This window comes from Tympanuchus pallidicinctus, unplaced genomic scaffold (genome assembly GCF_026119805.1).
Source record: "Tympanuchus pallidicinctus isolate F22 unplaced genomic scaffold, pur_lepc_1.0 scaffold6, whole genome shotgun sequence".
In the NCBI taxonomy this organism is placed as follows: domain Eukaryota; kingdom Metazoa; phylum Chordata; class Aves; order Galliformes; family Phasianidae; genus Tympanuchus; species Tympanuchus pallidicinctus.
Genome location: NW_026294780.1, coordinates 13,005,448 through 13,026,984, shown reverse-complemented (window position 1 = coordinate 13,026,984; position 21,537 = coordinate 13,005,448). Strand labels below are relative to the sequence as shown.

The 21,537-nt window shown below is 41.3% G+C and overlaps 1 protein-coding gene across 5 annotated transcripts in view; it reads right to left on the bottom strand.

Annotated features, from left to right (window-relative positions):
• Positions 1–2,195: 2,195 nt before the first annotated feature.
• LOC128071743 (E3 SUMO-protein ligase RanBP2-like) overlaps positions 2,196–21,537 on the bottom strand; it is a 28,617-nt gene continuing 9,275 nt past the window's right edge. Inside the window, exons 10-30 of one of the 5 annotated variants that reach the window (XM_052664762.1) lie at positions 21,340–21,518; positions 21,077–21,252; positions 20,654–20,777; positions 20,121–20,282; positions 19,579–19,716; positions 19,345–19,491; positions 18,679–18,849; positions 18,511–18,594; positions 18,071–18,209; positions 17,804–17,901; positions 12,717–17,274; positions 11,674–11,751; positions 8,596–8,763; positions 8,089–8,169; positions 7,431–7,618; positions 6,520–6,751; positions 5,919–6,017; positions 5,614–5,759; positions 4,756–5,029; positions 4,268–4,602; positions 2,196–2,773 (exon numbers count right to left, since the gene is read on the bottom strand). In XM_052664762.1, the coding sequence (XP_052520722.1) occupies positions 2,468–2,773; positions 4,268–4,602; positions 4,756–5,029; positions 5,614–5,759; positions 5,919–6,017; positions 6,520–6,751; positions 7,431–7,618; positions 8,089–8,169; positions 8,596–8,763; positions 11,674–11,751; positions 12,717–17,274; positions 17,804–17,901; positions 18,071–18,209; positions 18,511–18,594; positions 18,679–18,849; positions 19,345–19,491; positions 19,579–19,716; positions 20,121–20,282; positions 20,654–20,777; positions 21,077–21,252; positions 21,340–21,518 (7,883 nt within the window). In that variant the 3' untranslated portion in view covers positions 2,196–2,467. Of the gene's footprint in view, positions 2,774–4,267; positions 4,603–4,755; positions 5,030–5,613; positions 5,760–5,918; positions 6,018–6,519; positions 6,752–7,430; positions 7,619–8,088; positions 8,170–8,595; positions 8,764–11,673; positions 11,752–12,716; positions 17,275–17,803; positions 17,902–18,070; positions 18,210–18,510; positions 18,618–18,678; positions 18,850–19,344; positions 19,492–19,578; positions 19,717–20,120; positions 20,283–20,653; positions 20,778–21,076; positions 21,253–21,339; positions 21,519–21,537 lie in introns of those variants that run through there. The other 4 variants (XM_052664759.1, XM_052664757.1, XM_052664758.1 and 1 more) reach the window with 4 other exon arrangements.

The window sequence follows — 21,537 nt, the reverse complement described above, 5'->3', positions numbered from 1 at the left end:
AGCTTCCTAACCCACTGTGCAGTGGCACCAGTGCTTACATCGCCCAAGTCATGGCAACAGAAGGATCAGTGCAGCTCAGGCACTCACAGTAACACAACAAACTCTTGCAATCTCTGGCACAAAGTACCATTGCTTTACTTTGGCACGGGAAAGGACTGTAATGTATCATACCGGACTGGATGCTGTGGCTCAGAGCATCGCAGGGGCAGGAGAAACAACTAAGGAAGAAACGGGCAGGCCGGAGGTCTTCATTTAAACAGTCAAGCTGCAGCAGAAGTGTATCCATTAAGTACATGACGGGCTGCAAAGATGCAAAATGGAACTAACTGGCAGACAAGAGGCAAGCTGTTAAGCACACTAGTGCCTACCCAAACAACCAGAATCCTAACCTCGTTTCTCCAGGCAATGTCCCTTTCTTCCGGTGAACACCAGCTCCGGTTTACTCTGTGCTAAGAAGTGCCTCCTGGAGCTCAGCTAAAGGTTTATTTACTGTTCCCTCATGTACTCCCAGTGTGGCATAGCTAATGAGAAGCAATGCAGACTTTTCACTTTCTGTGTCACTAAAACACAAAGACTGTGGCAGCAGTTCACAGGTGGCAGCTCAATATAATCAAAATACAACTTTTCTTTCTTAAGATACCATTTTACAGTTTAATGCCTATGCAAGTGGTGCTCCTTCAAGCAACTGAGGAAAAAGGCAGTCTTTCTATCCTTAAGAAAAGTTACATACGTTGAACTTCTATATTCATAACTTACACAGTAATGGTAAATTGATTATTTTGAAAAGAATACTGATAAGTTATAGAATCATGGAGTCACTCAGGTTGGAAAAGACCTTAAAGATCATGGAGTCCAACCACAAGCTAACCATCCTACCCTAACTCTAACAGCCCTCCGCTAAATCATGTCCCTGAGCACCACATCCAAACGGCTTTTAAACACATCCAGGGATGGTGACTCCACCACCTCCCTGGGGAGCCAATTCCAGTGCTTAACAGCCCTTTCTCTAAAGAAGTGTTTCCTGATATCCAACCTAAACTTACTCTGGTGCAACTTGAGGCCATTTCCCCTCGTCCTGTCACCAGTGAGAAGAGACCAGCCCCGCTCTCTCTGTAAGCACCTTTCAGATACTGGAAGAGAGCAATAAGGTCTCCCCTCAGCCTCCTTTTCCCCAGACTGAACAGCCCCAGTTCCTTCAGTCTCTCCTCATAGGCCATATTCTCCAAGCCCCTCACCAGCCTTGTTGCCCTTCTTTGGACCTGCTCCAGCACCTCAGTGTCCTTTCTGTACTGAGGTGCCCAAAACTGAACACAGTACTCAAGGTGAGGCATCACCAGTGCTGAGTCCAGGGGCAGGATAACTTCCCTGGTCCTGCTCATCACTTCATTCCTGATACAAGCCAGGATGCCTTTGGGTTTCTTGGCCACCTGGACACACTGCTGGCTCATATTCAGCCCACTGTCCATCAGTACACCAAGGCAGCTTTCCAGCCACTCCTCCCCAAGCCTGTAGGGTTGCCTGGGGTTGTTGTGACCAAAGTGCAGGACCCGACACTTGGCCCTATTGAAACTCATACAGTTACCCTTGGCTCAACCCATAGATCTGGCATTAAGTTGTAAAGTTAAAAAAAAAAATAAATTATTCATGCAATTTCACCATTAAAGACACAAAATTTTTAAAGACAGAACACAGTTGTGCAATGTCAAAGTCTGCCACAGGAGACAGAGCTGATAAACGCATCGAGAAGACAGCCACAAGTGCCCTCTGTCATAGTTACAGCAGCAAGTTATACTATAGCTGTTGAAATAACATTCAGAGTTCATTAGAAAGTTGTCACTAAACTGTACAAGTCACTTGAAAGTCTTATATACAAAAGAAACTGAGGCCTGAAAGTAAATTTCACTACCAAATAACAGTGAAATTCTGTGTCCAAGAATGCATGTATGAACTATTCTTATCCTTCAATTATTGAGGTCTTAGAGTCTGAACAGTACAAACAGCAGTCACCTGACTAGCTACCTTGACTTGCTTTCTGTTGAGAGTAAGAATTACATTTCAAAGGCCTTTGGTTTACTGGCCAGCACTTACAGCATCTTCAGTTTGCATATTCAAAGGAAAGATGTACAGGAACATGAAGCCAGACCACGCAAGACTTTGTTCTGTTTCTAAACAAGCCAAAAGTGAGGACAAGACAATTATTTTAACAAGACTAAGATTTAATTTTTAAAATTTGACATTCAATACAAATGTCAGGATAACACAAATACACCTGAAATATGCCAGTGTCTGAACTTTATTTAACATGCAAAAAAAAAAAAAAACCAATTTGAACACAAAAAAACTATAAGCTGTAATTTTACATTTATACATCAGAAGTGTCCATTTTTAAGAAGTTGAAATAATTAGTTAATAACATCTAAATACCAATTCATACCACTAGAACATCTGTATACTCAAAGCCATAATTCTATGTTTGCCCACAGTCTGTAATGACAACTCTTCCATTCACTAACCCTTTAGGAGAACCAAAGGATTCAATCTTTTTCACGACATCCATTCCATCCTTCACGAATCCAAATACCACGTGTTTGAAGTCCAAGTGTTCTGCTTTTTTCAGCGTTATGAAGAACTGGGAGTTGTTCGTATCCCTGCCCCTATTTGCCATTGACAGCAAGCCAGGACCAGTATGTTTCACTTCAAAATTCTCATCTTCAAATGCTTCTCCATAAATTGATCGTCCACCTGTTCCATCATGGTTTGTTATATCACCTCCCTTTGGAAAAAAAAACAAGTGGACTGAATTATTTTTCAAGTCCCAAAACATCAACTAATAACGTTCACTTTCAGAGATAGAATTCCATTTGGAAGAACATGAGTAAACCTCAACATTACTTTTCAGGGGCACCACATTTACTTGGCTATAGGGACACCTCAGCTTCACCAGCTTTGATCATGGTAACAAAACATTAGCATGAAGTTTCTCGTTTTTACCGAGCGCAGCATTTTACCTTCCTGCTCCACACCCCTACACTACTCTTTCACAGTCTGCTTTCTACATCATTTTGCCCTTCCATCTGGCACCTGCATTATCTCACTGAGGCACAAAGACTCCTGATCACTGCCTGTTCAGGACAGCAGCTACAGATAGTGAGCAGTGTTTTTGCCCTTGCACATGATAGCAAGTTTTTGGCTTGTGATTATTTGACTATGTGCACAAAGGTGACCATGTACAACATTTCAAGAAAATTCTGAAAAGCAAGAAATCTGGAGAGAAGTCTGGGCAGAGCAAACGTGGATAACAGCTCACATTTTGTTTGGATGAACATTCTATAGCATGCTTTCAAGAAAGTTACTTACAGCATGTAGAATAACCCAAAACAAGATTACATCCTAAATGAACAAGCAAAGCTCCTTGGCTCCTCAGAAAGGCAAAAATAAAGAAAAGAGCAGTAACAGCCATGCTTCAGATTCAGGTAATATCTGATCAAGAGTGGACAGTTTTTTAATTCTGGTGACAAGTTATTTGTATAATACTATAATTCTGAGTTAAAAAGCACATGCTCTGTCTTCAAAGATGCAGTGATATGCAAAAGCGTTAGTATAGCATGTAAGAGGTTGGTCTATTTTATCTGCTTCAAGTCATTATAATTGACATTAAATTAGTTGTGAGAATTAGGAAAAGAAGAGAAGGTATATATGAACAGAGATCAATCTTCCATGCCTTCAGAATTTACAAAAGACTTGCTAATGCTAACATGCAAAACCAGTGCTGTCTGCATGGGTTTCACACACAAAGCAAGCCGATACTCTAAGTGGGAAATCTGAGTAATTTAAGGACAAAGCCTATCATACATGACACGAGATCTACAGCACTCCTTTGGCTGAGATGTGAGTGTCTGAAATAAATGAAGCATTAATTTCTCAGTGGGGGTTACGTAAAATACAAAGCGTACTTCCAAAAGTCAATAGAAGCCTGACAAGGAGGTGCTGTTAGCACGTGAGCATACGGAAGTTTCTCTTCTGTAGAAAGGAAGGTTGAATGTTAGTTTTGGAAAGCCTTGATTTCCTTGCAACTTCTGTCCCTTGTCCGTGCAAAGAAATTTCTTCTTTATTTTTTCCCCTATTAACATAGCAGCACTGAGAAACTCTAAAGCAAATGGCACAAGCTGCTTGTGCCATTCCTTATCTCCTAGTTTGCAGCACGGCTAGCAAAGATGGGTTTCAAACTCAATGGTTTGAGAGAATGAATTCTTCACATTAAGCTTACCTGACATATGAAGTCACTAACTATTCTGTGAAACGTGGTATTCTTGAATCCAAAGCCTTTCTCTCCTGTGCACAGGGCCCTGAAGTTTTCAGCTGTTCGGGGGACAATATTTGAAAACAGCTCCATGGTTATGCGTCCTAAAGGTTCATCGTTGGCAGAAACGTTAAAATACACAACAGGGTTGGTGTCCTTTGACAGCTCTGCTGCCAGAGACAGGTGGCCCTTCTGTAGCTCTGACAAGCTTTGCTGGCATTCTTCAAATCTCCTCTTGAAAGAATTCGCCAGTTCTTGAACTTTAAATCTGACTGCAAACTGTTCTACTTTCACTTCACCATCTGAAAAACAAATCCAAGAAGAGATTTCCTTAGCTCTACTCACTGCAGCCAGAGATCAGTAGCTTTTGTTCTGTGGAATTTCCAGGGTAAAACAAAGCCCAACAAACTGCAGAAGATACTGAAAAAACTGTAAAAACCACTCAACCAACTCACCAGCATAATCTGTAGCTGTCCAAATTAAAACATTGTTTGATGTATCAGAGGGCACTAAGTTCATTTCTTTGGTGATGACATGGTTTGCACACACTTTCAGAACTTGGTCCCTTCTCATAAGGATCCTGTAATATTTCTTCTGTGTATGGAAAAGGATCTTAAGCTCTCCAACACCACGCTCCTTCCACTGAGTAGCATCTCTGTCCCACCTGTAAAGTTTCGCTCTCTCTTTGAAGAGAATTTCTTCATCTTCTTCTCCAGACTTTACCTCCACCTACAACACAGCACAGTACTGTGTGACTTCTCCAGACGTCGTCACCAACAACACTGTTACAATTCTGACATCAGGTAATGCTAAATTATCCACTGTTTTCCTTTCTAACGTGGTTTTGTACCCACAGCTCTACAGACACTCATCATGCACATGCAACCCCATCAATTTGGAAGGCTTTCACAGAACTCAAGCTACAGGTCATCAGTAGAAAAGTCACAGAGTTGTATTGCCATTATTCAAGCTCCCCCTCCACATCATTTTTCACATATACTATGAAGAATTAGTTTTTAAACTTTTTGAAGTTACTTGTACAGATCTGTATGACCAACACTGTCTCAAGAAATAAAATATTCAAGTTTGCATCATTAATTCATTTGCACTTCCCCACTGCAAAGCTGTACTAAGATTCAGAACAGCAAGGTGCACCCACACAGGCAGAGTAAAAAAAAATACAGAACGTAAAGAAACAGACAACAAAGCACAAGAGACAGAAAGGAAAGGTAAACCTTCCTTTGTTCTACTGAAACCTGCTGTTAGCAGATACATTTATCTGAACACTTTTTAAGTCCTGAAGGTTCCCTCACCTCTGGTAAGGAGACAATTGGCTCAAAGTGGATATCATCACTGTGTACCACCTCATCATCACTACCACCTTCTTCTTCGTCTGCCTTACTGGCTGGCTGTACTCCAAAAACAGCTGCTCCTGTGTTTGCCCATTTGAAGTTTTTATCTACAATTAAGACATCTGCATTTTAAACTTGTCCACAACAACAAAGATAACACACATTTACATTGCTTAGCAATATGGAGAAATCCGGAGCACAGAGATTTATCGTGGGGAGCACAAATCCAGATGTGTATCTGTACCAGAGGCTTAAGCTTAACTCACCTTTAGAGCCAAAAGCAAAGTCTCCAGAGTTCTTGGAAGCCAGATCCGCAAACGACAAGCCCGAAGCATGACCAAAGCCAAACGAGATGGGTTTGTGTTCTGTCAAAGATGGACAAGTCAAATGTTTTTCTCTTCCTTTGAGGAAAACATCTTTGATGTCATACAGTTGTAAGAAAATACTGGAGCAGCTTTCATATTTGCACCTGATTCTCATATTGACACTTTTTATTACAGTCCAAAAAACTGCTCAAGACTGAGTTTCAGCATGCTATTTCTGAGACTCAGCAAGTCCACACAGCTTGAGTAAGTGCTCACATGGTATGAAACAATACACTAACCTAAGCATAAATCATACAACTGAGAGTAGCAGTGCTCTGCACTACAGTCATCTGGACATACCAGAATTTGATAGGCACAAGTACTTTCATTCCCCTGCATATTTTCCCTAGACCAATACTTGTGCTTCAAATTCACTGCTGCATCTGTTCAATGCAATGGCTAAATTAAACTAACCAATACAAAAGCAAACTTAAGGTTGTACACACACCCCCCCCCACACACAAAAAGACCCAAACAAACCCTTACATTCTCCCAACTTTACCTTGTGTTGACTCAGAACGTTCAGAATCACTTTCTTTTTTAGTTGACAGGTCCACAGGCTTATCATCACCTCCTGGTAAACTCTGTGATACGTGAGCAGTTTCTGTGGAATCTGCCTCTTCACTGCTAGCAGCTGACTGCACAAATACCGCCGCTGCTTCACTACTTGATGGAGCATGAAATTCCTCCTCACTCGTACAGACTGTGTCAGCTGAGCTTGTAACTTCACTCTCCTGAGATTAAGAAGTGAGCACATAAGCCAGGAGAGCCTAATATTCAGACCACATTCAGTCTGGACATAAGAATAACCACTCCCTCCCAAAAAGCCACATTCCCCCTTTGCCCCCCCTCCCTCCCATGTTATCAATTTCTCCATTTAATTACAACAGCAGTGCAGAAAACTCACAATGCTAAGTTCTCAGGCTCCAACTTTCTTATAGCTTTACTAAGGTTTCAAAATAGGTAACTAACAGGGAATGAGAAGTGAACAGATGGGAAAAAAAAACCCAAGAATTGTTGCTGGAAGGTTTCAGACATTCTTCATTATTCTTAACACACACTCAAGTTCAACTTGACAAGAGACTGAAGTACCTTTGAAGCAGCATGATTCCAAAACAAGCACCCCTTCTCTTGGGAATTTCCCTGAAATCACTGGACTCTTACATACCTGCTAGGAGGAATTCTACTAGCCAGAGCTGTTTCTACTTTAGGAGGTAAAGCGGTTTCCTTTCTCTCCCTGAGAAATGCAAGATCTGTACCTTAGTTCCAACGCCAGAACAGACTTGAGACTCAGTCAAACAAGTCAAGTAGTTTTTAATTTGCTGAATTTTTAATTTCTCTCTAAGTGAAAACTGACTAAGAATAATGCTGCAAATTTATTGCCAAAACTTTTCATAGATACTTGACTCGTACTTTCTTTCTCTGAGTGCCAGCTTCTTTCTGAGAGCCTTCTGGACAGGCATCTTCCGCATTACTACCAATGCCACACACACATGGGGAAGTGACCTGCGGAGTTTCTTCTCCAGCCTTCTTCTCAGGAGGTTTGGTTTCAGAAGTAGTAACACATTCCCTCTCCAATTCCTGTTTGACTGCAGTGCCTACTGCAAAGAACAAAAATTAGTGGAAAACAGCTGTTCAGACAGCTGAAGACTGTGATCACTTCCTACATATACATTATAAACTAACCTAATGGAACTCAGAACATCTGAAGTTTAAAACTTTGGTAATAGCATCATTCTTTTAAAAGTCACTCATTCACAGTCACAAGGGAGCTAAAGAACTGTACATTTGTCCTGCTGTGGTTTTCTGTGGTATCAAAGAGCCTCCATGCAATAATGATTGCAATCTTGCAACTGCCACTACTACTACTAGCTTCCTTTGACACTTACTTGTATTTCTAGTAGCTCAATATATGCCACCTTTTTTAGTACACAGAAAGTCAGCCAAAGAAAGCAAACCTCATTTACAGACCTACTCTAATTCACTTATCTACTCTAGCGTCCTCCAGATTTAGAGATTCAGCTTCAGCATCTAAGAAATTAAAGATCAACCACTGTGTTTGCAGACATACCTTGCCATTTCCTTCTTGCTTTTTCATTGCTGGGATACAGCCTTCCATTAAGTTTCTTAACTGCTGTTTCATAGTCTTCATCTTAAAACACACGAAACAAGTATGAGTTCTCAGGGATCTTCCAAATACAAAGAAGTCTACATTTGTTAAGCCCTTCAGACTCACAAGCCTTGTCAAGCACACAAGACTTCTGCAAGTCTTTCAAGAACTCGACATATCAGCAAGCAAGCTTCCAATTCTTATTTATGTACCAGTGCCTTCTTACACTACTGACACTTTCTCTGCCCAGATTCATGGCACAGGTTTCACACTGTCAGAAAACAAGCATCGTCTTCGTTTTGTTAGGAGTGTCACAAAGCAGGGTGGGGAAGGGAGACGGAGGGTCATTGGCCAAAAGGAAGATGACAGCTGTCATCACTATCAACAACATCAGTGCCTGTTGATTCTAGTACAATGCACGTGCCCTACAAAAAATGCAACACTCAGATCAACTTTGACATTCCTTACCATCATCCTCTTCACTCACATATCCAGGCTTATTCTTGTAACAGAAGAAGGTTGAAGGGAGCTTAAGAAAGCCTGCGAGAGCTCTCTGCTCTGGGGTAGGTGTGAGCTCGTACACGATCACAACATCATCGCATGGTGCAGCATCTGAGGGGTCAGCTGTCTTCTCAGCTTTGTACAGAAATACAACAAAACATGACAATTACATATTTCACAACAGCAGCAACATCAGCTTCCCACTGCCCATGTTACAGAAAGGAATTAATACTCTGACAGCTAGAAACAGACGAAACCTACGTTCTTCTTGTTTCTCCCTCTGGATGACTACCAGAATTAGAGAACACTAGCAAAAAATTACAGATCGTGCTGCGACGTAAGAAGTTCTAATCTGCATGCCCAACCAGATCTTATGACCTCTGAAATTTAAGTCTTAGATCAAGAACAGGTCAGCATTTGTCTATTGTTCAAGAATTATTTACGGCCTTACGCCAAACACAATACAGCTACAGGGAAGAGCCAGATGGGTATCATGTACAGAGGAGAAGCAAAACCTAGCACTGAAAAATAGAGTAATAAATGTACAGCTGTCTGCAGCAACATGTACTACTGCTGAGCTTGGAGCATTTGAAATTCCAGACGATACTAAACAGCAACTGAACTGAACTGATCTCAAATTAATTCTGGGAAATCCGTGCTTCCAACTCATCTCAACTTTTTGCCATAACTGCTACTAGTGAAACTTGTTACAGGAATGATCTTGTAGTTCCGTGCTACAGAAGCAACTAAAACACTGCTCTCAGCCTTCTGAAACTTAACTAGCTTTTACAGCAAGAAGAAACACGTCACTACTGATTTTATTAGGTAACTTCTTCTCTTCCTTTCTCAATATGAAGAAGCTTTTTGAGTACAAACAGAATAACCATGACAATCAAAGGTTAAATCTAAAGATGTAAAGTTGTACAAGAATGGAAGCAGAGAAGAAGGATGTATCAGTTTAAGGGTCACCTGTATGGGAGGTGGTCTGGTTTTTTTGTTTGTTTATATCTGTAATTTAGAAGTCAAAGTGGAAGAGAAACACACAGGTTAACTATTAATAATAAGTAGCCCATAAGCACATCAATATCCATATACTGGCTGTTTCTAATAGATTGACTGCTTTAGAAAGTCAGCCCACATGATAACATGCTCCAGTTCAGGTGTGCATTAAGCTACGCAGCAGAATTCGAAGCTCAATTTTCTTCTTATGACAACTTGTTTGCCAACTTGATGGCACAACAAGGCCAAAGTGGAACCTGAAGCTTCAGACAGGAACCAGAGTACTACTTGCTTCCCAAGGAACACTGATTTTCCTGCTTCCACTGCTTCCTTCCAGCAGTGTAAAAGCAATGTGAGTAGTACTAGAGAAAAGGCAGTATCTGAAGTTCTAAGTACCAGTTCAATTTTAACAGTGCTTTTAAGTATTCCTTTCCCAGCCCTTCTGTGCCAATTGACTGATTCCCATTAGAAGTTAACTGCTTCAGTTTCCTTCTACAGTCCCATAAAGTAATCCTTTTTGGTCATTTCAGATCTCAATTGCTCTTCTGAGCTGACATCCAAAGCAGATATACAATGAGGTTCCTGAACAACACACTTGAATTCTTAAGATGGAAAAGCTAGAGATGATTTAATATATTTTCTCAGAACTTTACACACATACAAAGTAACACAAGCTGGTTTAAATCAGAATTGGTGGCATCCAGTACCATGCTACAGCAGTAGGCAGGTATGCTGCCTGTAAGGAGGTGCTTTATTCACTCAGATCAGCTAAGCAGTCAAGCAAGTTCACAACCAGTTCGTCACAGATGAAGTCAGTGCAAACTAGCTGAACAAGCTGAACAGAACCTTAGTGCAAAGCAGCTGAACAGAAGAAACACATTAGAAACACACTAAGCCAGCTCAGATCAACCCACAGGTTAAGCTCTCCACAAATCGACCAGAAGCTGATTAAGATCACAGTGGCCCCAAAATCTACTCAAAGAAGTGACAAAAACAGCAACAGTAAGGATTAAAACCTGTGTTTACCCTCACAATATTAAGGCTGAGGAAGACGTTTGCTAGATCACTTACATCAGTTCTCATTCAGCCTCCCTGCAAGAAAATTGATTTTTCTTACTTATATAGGCTGCAAGCAGCTTGAATTTATCTTCATAGATTGCCACTAAAGCAGTGCCACGGGTGCACAGAGTATATTGAAAGACTGTTGGTTTTGGTTGGTTTTGTCATAACAGAACTTCCCAGTCAAGGGGGAAAAAAAAAAAACCCAAACAAAACATTCTTAGTAGATAAAAGGAACAAAAGAAAGAGCAACATCATGTACAACAGTTGGAACATTTCACTTTTACTTCAGCTTTGACATAAAGACCTGATAGACTTAATATCGAACCAGTCTGTTTTTACTCCCTCTCAATGTCAGTAAAAAGCTGCTTCACATGAAGTGAAAAGCACTAAAGCTGAAATCCTTACACATGGAAGTGACAGGGTAACACACAATTGACATAACTGTGAACTTCTACTCCTCTGCACAAATGTAGAAGTTAAGGCTGGTAATCAGGAGATTGAATTCAATATTTCCAACAGAGCTAAATACAAATTCAATACTAAATTCAAATTTTGCTAGTCAACATGCCTTGAAATCTTCAAGTATACATCAGTAACATGGAAGACTTGAGGCAGGAAGAGATGCACACTTCAAGAGTAATAAAAGCAGAACACAATTCCTTTAGTAAGGAGGAATTTTGCGGATCCTGCATGCGTGATCAGTCAAACTGTGAAGGAGAAGCGCAAGGCAGATTTCTGAATACCTTGAGAACAGAAGGCAAACCAAAGCCAAAGCCTAAACAGGGCCATCCATTGTGCTCACACATCACAGGCTGCAGACATTCTCCTGCAGCACAAACACAGGACTCAGACAATCTGAAGCACTCTCCTCCAGCATGCATGTTAACTGTCAGGATTAGGAGCCAACTGCTCTGCCACAGGCCGCCTGCTGGCTGTGCCTGCTCAAGTGTTTTTCATCACACATTCAGTGCAGCGTGTAAATACCTTGACTAGCAGCTTGCAAGGAAGACGTGCTTGTCCAAAAGGCCATTGGATTAGATTTAAAAAGGCTAAAATTAAATCCTAGAAAATAAATGGCGTGGAGAGAAATGTTTAACTGAAATTTTCAAGGGGGTAAAACAAACCTTATTCCTATCCACGTTCTGGAAGCATTCCACAGTTACACATCACAGTGGGAAAACTCACACTGAATGCTACACAAGCTTATCCAACCCCTATGAATAAACTGCAGTCAACATCTCTAGCATCTCACTTAGTGTATTACAGTTAAGAAACAGCTTGCCTTCATACGACAGAGACTGCTATAGATATTAAAAGGCACCATCTGCTGAAACAGTCCTGCAATTGTAGGAAGCAGTGCATGAAGTCCTCTATCAGTACAACGCCAGCAAATCCCTGTCATTGCACAAAGATACCTGAGCACATGACGGTGAACACATGGCAGCCACTGCTTCTGCAAGCTCAGCCTTCAGCTAGTATCAGAGCCTGTGTAACTGAGGATGTAATCACAGGATCTCTTTTCAAGCTAAGAAAAGCTAGACTGTGCATCAGGAATTGCACAGACCACTCATGAAAGTCTTCAAGCAAATGTACTGCGTGTAGTTTCAGAATACCCATCCACACAGTCATAGAGATAACTGAGTTTAAGCTTAAGCACAAGTGCTGTTCTATAGCTTACCAGTCAGAGCGAGGCCTGTGCACATACATTACCAGTTCAACTCAAAAAATGCACTTTCAGCACTTAACCCTGACATTTTCAGCACCTCATCAAGATTCCAAAATCCTACCGGCAATTCTCTCTCACTACAGAGTAACACCAAATCCTGTACAAGGCATGTTTGTATCTTTATGTGCAAATAACCTGCAACCTGAATATTCACTCAAGTTGAAAGTCTAGAATTTGAAGATTCACATATGGGCATTAAAACTGAAAGAAACTACATATTATTAAGACAGAAGAAATAACACAATGACTGGCATTAACGAGTTGCACACTTGAATAAGCTCCTTGTTCAATTAACACTCACCTTTTTCCAGAATTTTAAATGAGAAGTTGGAGGGTCCATCTTGTGCTGAGGGAGCCACATTGGATGCCTTGCTGTCTGAAGGCTTCTGAGATGCACTGCAGCTTTTGGATGGTTCAGCTACTCCCACTTTTTTCTGTTCTGCTTTCTGAGATGCTGAAATATCATCTGTGCTTTTTCTTGGAGGATTAAAGCTGAATCCAAAGAGGGAACCGGTGGCTGAAGTATTTCCAAATGTGAATGTCTTTGACTTCTCATTACTGAAAATGCTCTTGACAGATTCAGATCCAAATACAAACTTTGGAGGAGAAACCACTGTTTTGGGTGGCGTTTCAGAGGTACTTCTCGATACCTCTAAAGCTTCTACAACAGTGTCAGAAGTATCATCACCATGGCTGAGGTCAGTTCTTTCCCTGGTGGTTTCTTCCAGTACAGCTACAGCGTTCTTACCACAAGGAGATTCTTTTGCTGTATTGGTACGAGAAACGTGAGGCGTTATCAATGTGCCTTTCTCTTGGGCTTGCTTTGCTTCATCGAAAGTTTGCTTAAATGAGTCTGCAACATCCTGCAGTTTGAACCGCACTGCTAGCAGCTCTACTTTCCTTTCCCCGTCTGCAAAATCACATGCTGTCCACACCCATACTCTGTCAGATCCTTTCATTTGTTGCATATTCATATCTGGCGTTATTCTGTGGTTGGCACAGAGTTTTAGTACCTGATCCCTTCTCATTACTATGCGTGCTTGTTTGCTGTCATAGTTCTGCAGTATCTTGATATCCCCAATACCTCTCTCCTTCCATTGGTTTGTGTCTTTGTCGTATCTATAGAGTTTAGCTCTATGACTGAAGACAACTTGCTCATTTTCCTCGCCACTAGTCACTTCCACAAGGTCAGGCAGAGGTACTACAGGTTCGAAGTACTGCCCATCTCTCTCCTCCTCTTGAGTAAGATCAGAATCTTCATCCGTGCCCACAGATGTTCCACTCTGGTTCTGCTTGGCAGGAGATTTGGATGGACTCAAGGCAGATTTAAAGCTGAAATTGAAGCCTGCTGTAGACTCTCCAAATCTAAACAGATTTTTCCTTACAGGGCTGCTTGCAAGAGGTGATGCATACACAGAGCTACTTAAGCTGTCATCCAACGCTTCCTCACGCAACTCACAGTTGCTCCACTCCACAGCAGGCCCAGTACCTTCAGCGTGTGGCTCTGTAACAGAATCAGAGGTGCCACCAGCACAGGCAGAGCTTATGTTTTCTTCTTCTGCTAGTTTAGTTTTGTCATCCGTCAGAAACGTTTTGAGATCTTTTAAGCCAGTCTTCATTTCTTCTGCTTTCTGTATAAGCTGAGCTGTCCTGCCCGTATCGACAAGTTTATGGGGTGTCTGCAGTGGTATATCTAGCAGTAGCTTCTGACACTCTTCAAACTTCTGTTTGAACTCCTCAGCCTGCTCTGGTGTTTTGAACTTCGCTGCCAGCTGTTCCAGCTTTGCATCGCCATCAGAGAAGTCACTGGCCATCCACATCCATGCTTTGTCTGAGCCCGACAGCTGTTTCAAGTTCATAGTTGTTGTGATCCAGTGATTTGCACATACCTTCAGTACCTGCTCGCGTCGCATTAGTATCCTTACTTTGCCATTCACTTCATTTTTAAGAATCTTCAGGTTGCCCACCCCACGTTCTTTCCACTGGCTTGTTTCTGGATCAAACCTGAATAGCTTCACTCTTTGGGAGTACAGCACTTTCTCATCCTCCTCTCCTGTAAACGGTTCTACTTTTTCAGGCATCTGAACTATCGGTTCAAAATGAATATCATCACTGTCCTCAGTCCTGTACACATCGTCATCCTTCTCACCAGGATCAGCAGAGGTGCTTGCTCTGTGACCAGTCTGAGAAACCTTTGAAGAAAACAGCTGTTCACCTGCACCTGAGAAGCCTTCAAAGTTAGGATCTTTTTTGCCAAACTGAAAGCCTTCACTGGGGGTACTTTTTGCAAGATCAGCAAAAGTGAAAGTACTACTGCTGTTTTGGCCAAAAGTAAACTCACCCTTGTCCTTGTCTGCTGTTTCCTCAGATTGGAGTGTAACTCCACTACTTGAAGGCAGTTCATTTTTGTCTTTTTCGTCAATGTTTTTCAAGTCTGTTGTACACTCCTTGGGTGGATCATCTTTCTTACTAGTATTTTTATTGGATTCCTGGATGCCAAATTTAAATCCACCTGGAGGCACCAACATTGAAAAGTTGAATCCTTCCTTTGCAGGTTTTGCTTCAGCATCTCCAAGATTCTGAAATGTAAATGCTGGTGTTTTCCCTTGATCAGCATGACCAAACTTAAAGCTTTTTCCTAAGAATTCACACTTAAAACCCGTTCCCGGTTGTCCTCCAACAGGTTCAGATGATTTACTTTTCAAGTCAGAAGTCAACAATGAAACATCACTGGTAGGCTTACTAGATGGATTTGGTGTTTGGCAAGCTACACAAGCTGGTGAGGAACCTTCGTTCCTTACAAAACAAGTATTACAATCCCACTGTCCTTCCTTTTTAGCAAAAAGCTCTGCAAATGCATTCTTCTGAGGTTTACTTGCGTCAGTAGCAGAACCAAAGCTGGGAGCAGGAAGCGCCTGAACAGCAGATACTGGCACATGTGGTTGACCTTGAGAGTTAGGACTCTGACAAGAACGACAGTTTTCATCATTTGCTTCGTTCTGGGTGAGGCATACAGAGCAGTTCCACTGACCTTTCAGTGAAAAAGCAGTTCCCAAGTCATTCTGAGTGGTCTTTGGAGCATCTAGTCGTTCCAGTTTAAAGGAAAATTGTTGAGGAGATACTTCTGAATTAGTTTTGCTTGGATTCTGGCAGGCAACACATTTTGTGGCAGTGGGTTCATTTCTTACTGAACTACAGTCCCACTGACCTTCCTTTTTAGCAAAGGCAGATCCTAATTTGTCCTGTGTGGCACTACTGCTGGCTTTGAAACTTGCAGCAGATTCACTTACTGGGATGCCATGTGTGTCCCATGCATCTGGATTTGGGCTTTGGCATGAGACACAGTTCTTAGCAGTTGCTTCGTTCGGAACTAAGCATACTTTACACTCCCACTGATTCTTCTTCAAGGGAGACTGTCCAAATCCGCCAGAGGAATAGGTTTGTATGGCTTCCTTTCCAAATGAAAAAGTGGTAGGGGCGGTTGACGTTGACGTAAAACTGCCTTTGCTGTCAGATTCGCTGGTCACACTATCTTTTGAGAACCGAAATACGGAGTTCAAGATCCCTAATGTCGACCCGCAAGACTCCTTGGTATCTTGACTTGTTGCCTCTTTAGCAGTTCCAGTGCTCTGAGTCAAGGATGCATCAGCACTTGATCCTGATGTTTTTAACACATTCTGACACTCCTCAAACTTACTTTTGAAAAGCATTGCTTCCTCTGGTGTTTTAAATCGAATTGCAAGCTGCTCCGGCTTTGGCAGCTCATCTGCATAATCTAAAGCATGCCATACAAATGATCTATCTGATCCAGCATTTGGAGTTAATTTCATATCAGTATTTATGTAGTGATTTGCACAGATTTTTAGAACTTGGTCCCTTCTCATTAAGAGACGGAATTTGCCAGATACTTTGTGTTTCAGTATTTTCACATTTCCAATACCTCTTTCTTTCCATTCTTTAGATTCTGCATCAAACCGGAACAGTTTAGCTCTGTTGCAGAAGAACTCTTCTTCATCTTCCTCGCCTGTCTTTACCTCAATCTTGTCAGGGAGTGGCACCACAGGTTCAAAATGAGGTCCATCATCATCCTCATCACCACCATGGGTGCTTCCTCCCTCTGTTTCATGACTTCTATTGGCCAAGTCGGAATTTGAAGTCATAAATAATTGCTTGCTTGGTTCTTGGAAGTTAAACATTTCACTCTTTTCAAAAGACAGGTTTTTATGCGCATTTTGTCCCACGCTTTCTGTAAGAGAGACACCTGAAGTATGCTTATTACTGAAACTGAAGACATTTCTTTGGCCATTTGTGTGACTGTTAACTCCTTTTTGTTCAATGCACCTCTCATCTTGTAAAGGTTTGTCTGATGTTAAAAGCTTCAAAAGGCGTTCACTGCTGTTGAAAGCTCCATTAGCAGGCTGTGTGGCAGCTACAGGAGAAGAAAAGGTGAAGTCCCCATCATTAGATTTGAAGTTAGTGTTGAATTTCAAGGTTGTTGGCTGAGGCGGCTTTGACCCTTCAGCTGCTCCCGGCTGCCCAAATTTAGCTTTTGAAAATTCTACCCCTTTGGATTCTGCAGGTTTTAAAGTCGCGGGTGCAACCGAAGGCTTTGTAAAATAGCCTGGTTCAGGTAGCGGTGGATTGGTGCTCGCCTGTGGAACACCGTAGTTGTAGTAATCATCGCCTCCACGAGGTGAAATGATTCCAGCAGCAGGAGCATCAAAACGCAAAGGTGCAGCATAGATGTCCTGAGGAAACACACCGGCACAAGTGTTCTGCAGAGGTGGGGTGTGGATCGGCTGTTGATAAGCATATATATGTTGCTGAGGTGCAAGTCTGTTCATGCCGTAGACAGGCGCCTAAAGAAAAAACACAGGCACTTGGTTGTGGAAAAGGAGAAAAAGGTCTCAGGCTGCTAAAGCCCACCCAACACGTACTCTTAATAACAAGGTGAGCTTTACAATTACATTTTGACTCTAATCCGTTTAAACTAAAATCCTGAATGGTTCAAAACTTGAATGGTATCTGAAAACGTGGACTGAAGGGAAGCGTAAGCTGAACGGACTCATTATTGCTAGTAGAAAACAAACAAAAAATGGAGTAAAAACCACCAAGTTCCCAGGCTGTTTTGGGGAAAAGAACGTGACAGACACAGAGCAGAGAACATATATTCGGCACGTTAAAAACATTTTGCTGGCTGTTTCTCCCAAACCACACATCGCAAACAAGAGCTGATAATGGATCTTTCTGCCTGTCTCCAGCAGAGCTCAAGTTTACTAAATGCTACCTAGGGAACTGCAGTACTTCTATCCAACTACACCCACAATCAAAACCAGTCGTTTTCAATAAGTCAGTCGAAATTGCTTGAGCAGATACATTTGTCCTCACCTTTGTTGGTGTTACATTGGTTGCAGCAGTTCTTAGAAGATACTGTGAGTTACAAGCAGGTGACTGGCTATAGTACACAGATGGGCCAGTGGTAGCAACTGAAAATGAACACCAAGAAAAGAATTTATACCCAATTTGTGATACTGATTTCAATTAACATCCCCCGAGGATCAGTTCTGCTCATTCGTCAAACAACACTGCAGAAAGATTTTAAGAAGTCCTACTCAGTACAACTAAGTGTCTAACCAAAATTCAGCCTTAACTTACCCGTTAAAGGAGCTTCATGAAGATTTTGTGCTCTCTGATAACCATCTGGCTTAGGATCAGTTCCATAGCTTTCAGCAGGCCACCGATGAGATGAGACACTTACGTTGGAACTGTTGAGTTTCATTTCCTGCATTTCATTCTATTCAAGAAGCGTTTCAGTTAAGAGAGTATAAACGTATTACACAGCTATGTGAAGGAAACCTAAGGAATGATCCCTACTCCCCTGTTCTTTAAAAGCATCTTCAAGGTCTGAGACAAAGAAAAAAAAAGTTAACTGCTGCAATAATCCACCATCTGCCTATGGTGTACACAACTGAGATTGTTCCCTGAAGCCAGAAATAAAAAGCCCAGAACCAAAGAGGACAATAGCTAAGCTGAAGAAAGCAAAACTGTCTGAACAGGCAGTCCTTAGAAGCATTACCTCCTCCAAAGTTGTTTACCTTTAAAGCTTCCACTTGCTGACAGAGCACCCGAAGTAAGGAGGTAAGATCTTCTGCCCACTGAGGAAGAGTTTTAGGAGAAAACTGGAAAAAAACAAAGCTTATTATAGAACTTCAGTTTTTTATACTAATGTAACACATCCCTAGAAGAGTAATTGGCTAATATACCTTGTAGGTATTTACACCTAATTTCTTAGGTGATGGAATTGAATGTTTTACTTCCAGATGTGCAGCTTGGGAGACGTTTCCGGAGGCAAAACTTCCCTCTTCATCATTCTCCCCAAGCTCCTGGCTCACTGCATTCAGCATTTCCGTTACAGTTTCAATAGATACTGGCAGCTAAAAATTGGAAACACAAGGCATGATTGCAATTCTGGATCTGAGGAAGAGACTGTGTTCTCATCTATGGCTGAACAGTACACAAGGCTTTCACTACAGAAATTCTAGGCTTTTTTTGCTGTTCTTTCCTTCGCAGGAAAGCCCTACATCTGTTACAATTAAGGTCAGAGGACAATTCACACAAGCATTAATTCTATCTGGAAACTATCAACCTCACAAAGACACTGAGCACAAGCTATTTGTTTACACAAAAGCCGTCATCTACAGAGAATCAAAAACATTTCAGAATCTGATACCTTCACAGAACCTTCCCAGGATAGACCACATACTGGAGCAAAGACATTCATTTGCCTTGATGAAACACCATAAGCCTAACTTGTCATGAAGCAAAATCTGTTTTGAGAAGTCTGACTTGAAAGCCAATTGTCTCATTTTGCACCAGTAAGCTAAACCACTCCATCTCTCCACACAAGATGTTAAGCAGGAATTACTTACTTTGTCAGCTACTGATGGATCAGAGGAGCTTTCATCGATGATCTTCATCAGGTAATGCTTTCTTTTAAGAAGATAGGCTTTGTGTTCTTCTTGTTCTTCTGGCAACATATCATCGCTCTCCATCTCCTCTGCCTTTCTTTGGCAAAGCTACGCAACAGCATATTGATCAATAAGAATTGGTCAGAATGCAAGCAAAAGAAAAGCATTTTCAGGTAATGCAATTTACAGACTTACTATGGCAAGATTCCAGTATGAAACCACGTTCTTAACAGCTTCAAATGCTAATAAAGCATCATCAGTTCTGCCTTCAACCGCGTCCAACATTGCAAATGCTATATGTGCCTCTTCTTCATAGGCTGCCACCTGAAAGACCTACAGCCAAAGCAAAAGACAAGTCACACGTGATGTGCATGTGGACACTTGGAACAGTCAGTAACTGCAAACATCCAGTAAGCAATCAGACAGGAGGAGGTTAATAATATTACTAGTTTTCCTGCCATACAGAAAAACAGCTTTTCAATAAAGCTGGTACTAAGGGAGTTCAGCGTCTTCCACTCTGATAGTTTTAAAGCTGAACAGTTCAACAGAAAGATACTACCAAATCTTAGCATTAGCAATACAAGGACAAAAAAACAAACCCTAACAACACACAAAACCAACCGAACCACAAAAAGAAAACAACCCAAAAACACTATAAAAAAACCCACAACCAATTTACATGTAAGATTGTGACATAAAACCCCTCTTACTCTCATCTTTCAATAATCAATCTGTACCTGAATGTCCACACTATGGAAATGGTTGAACAGAGGATCAGTAGGCTCAGGAATACTTTTGAGCTTTTTGATCATTTTCAAAGAAAGCAAAGTTTTCTTCCAATAGTAGACACTTCTTCCAATATATTCTTTCTGGTCGTAGAAGGAGTTAAGGCTTGTGCCCTGTTGGAGAAATTGAAACTATTGCAGAAAATTCAAATGAAATGTTATACACACTTTTTTATTCATACTTTTTCTTCTCTGATGCAGTTGTTTTCTTGACAAGTTTCAAGAATTTTTCTCTGATGCTTGTGATGTATTTCAGGAAGTCACAGAAAGGAACACACAGGTAGAAAATACATTATTTTTAACTGCGTTGGTAAGAGAGTAGTGAGGGAGAGAGAACTTGTCAGATAAATTAGTTGCTCTAGTCATCCTATCAAAATTAGCAGCAGCTCTCCATACCACATTCTCATCTGATTTTATTTAGTCAGGTAAGTTTGCAGAATTAGAGAAAAACAGATGGTACTTATTCACAAATAATCTTCACTTACTGTTTTTTGCAGGCTTCTTGCCCAGTGGATAATTAAGGCAGGCTGAAGGCCGTGCTTCTCCAGGGCTCGCAGAGTACTTAATCCATGCTGTACAAGAAGCTTCAGTTTTGCTGCTGAGCCTGGCCTGAATATCAGAAGAAATATTCTTCAATTATTAGTCCCTCTCTTTTAATCTGTTCACACATTATTTGTTTGATGAATACAACAAGCAGTTTTAGTCCTAAGCTGGCTCTTGACAAATACAATATTAGAAACGTAAAGCCCTTTTTAGAAAGTTCTCAAGCATCTCACCCCTACAGCAGCAAACCTTTAATGCTCAAACTACGTCAAACAAAAGGAACTCGTTTTACACAACCTATGGGAATCAATTCAGAAGCTGTCTACAAGTTTGGTTCAAGTATTTCCAAACTGAAGAAGCCTTACGTTGTTTTTTTCTGCATCAGAGTACGAACTGCATCCCACCAGGATCTCTGCTTCTCAGTACAGTACTGTTTGCACAGCAGCAATGGTAAGAATGGAGGCTGATGTGTGCCGTAGTGAGTATTAAACTTCTCTTGCAATTGTAAGTTGCTGGTGAACACCATTCCAAGTAAAAAAACCTGTTTGTGTAAGAATAAACAAACAAAGCATTAGGTACCCAAAACCTTGCAGTTAAATGCATTTAAGAACTGGGAAAGTTTGCTTACTTCCAGGTCCAGCAGGCAAATGGATTCAGGAGCATCTGTTTCAAGTCTTGATGTTTCTTGTGGCAAGTGAAAAAGCTGTTTTAATACTTTGCGCAGCGGGAATAACGCTGACATAGAATTCCACTGCAAGCCAAGCCAAACGAGGTGCTGGAGGCTGCCACTGTGCATTCGAACAGCACCTGTGCAAAAACAAAGGTT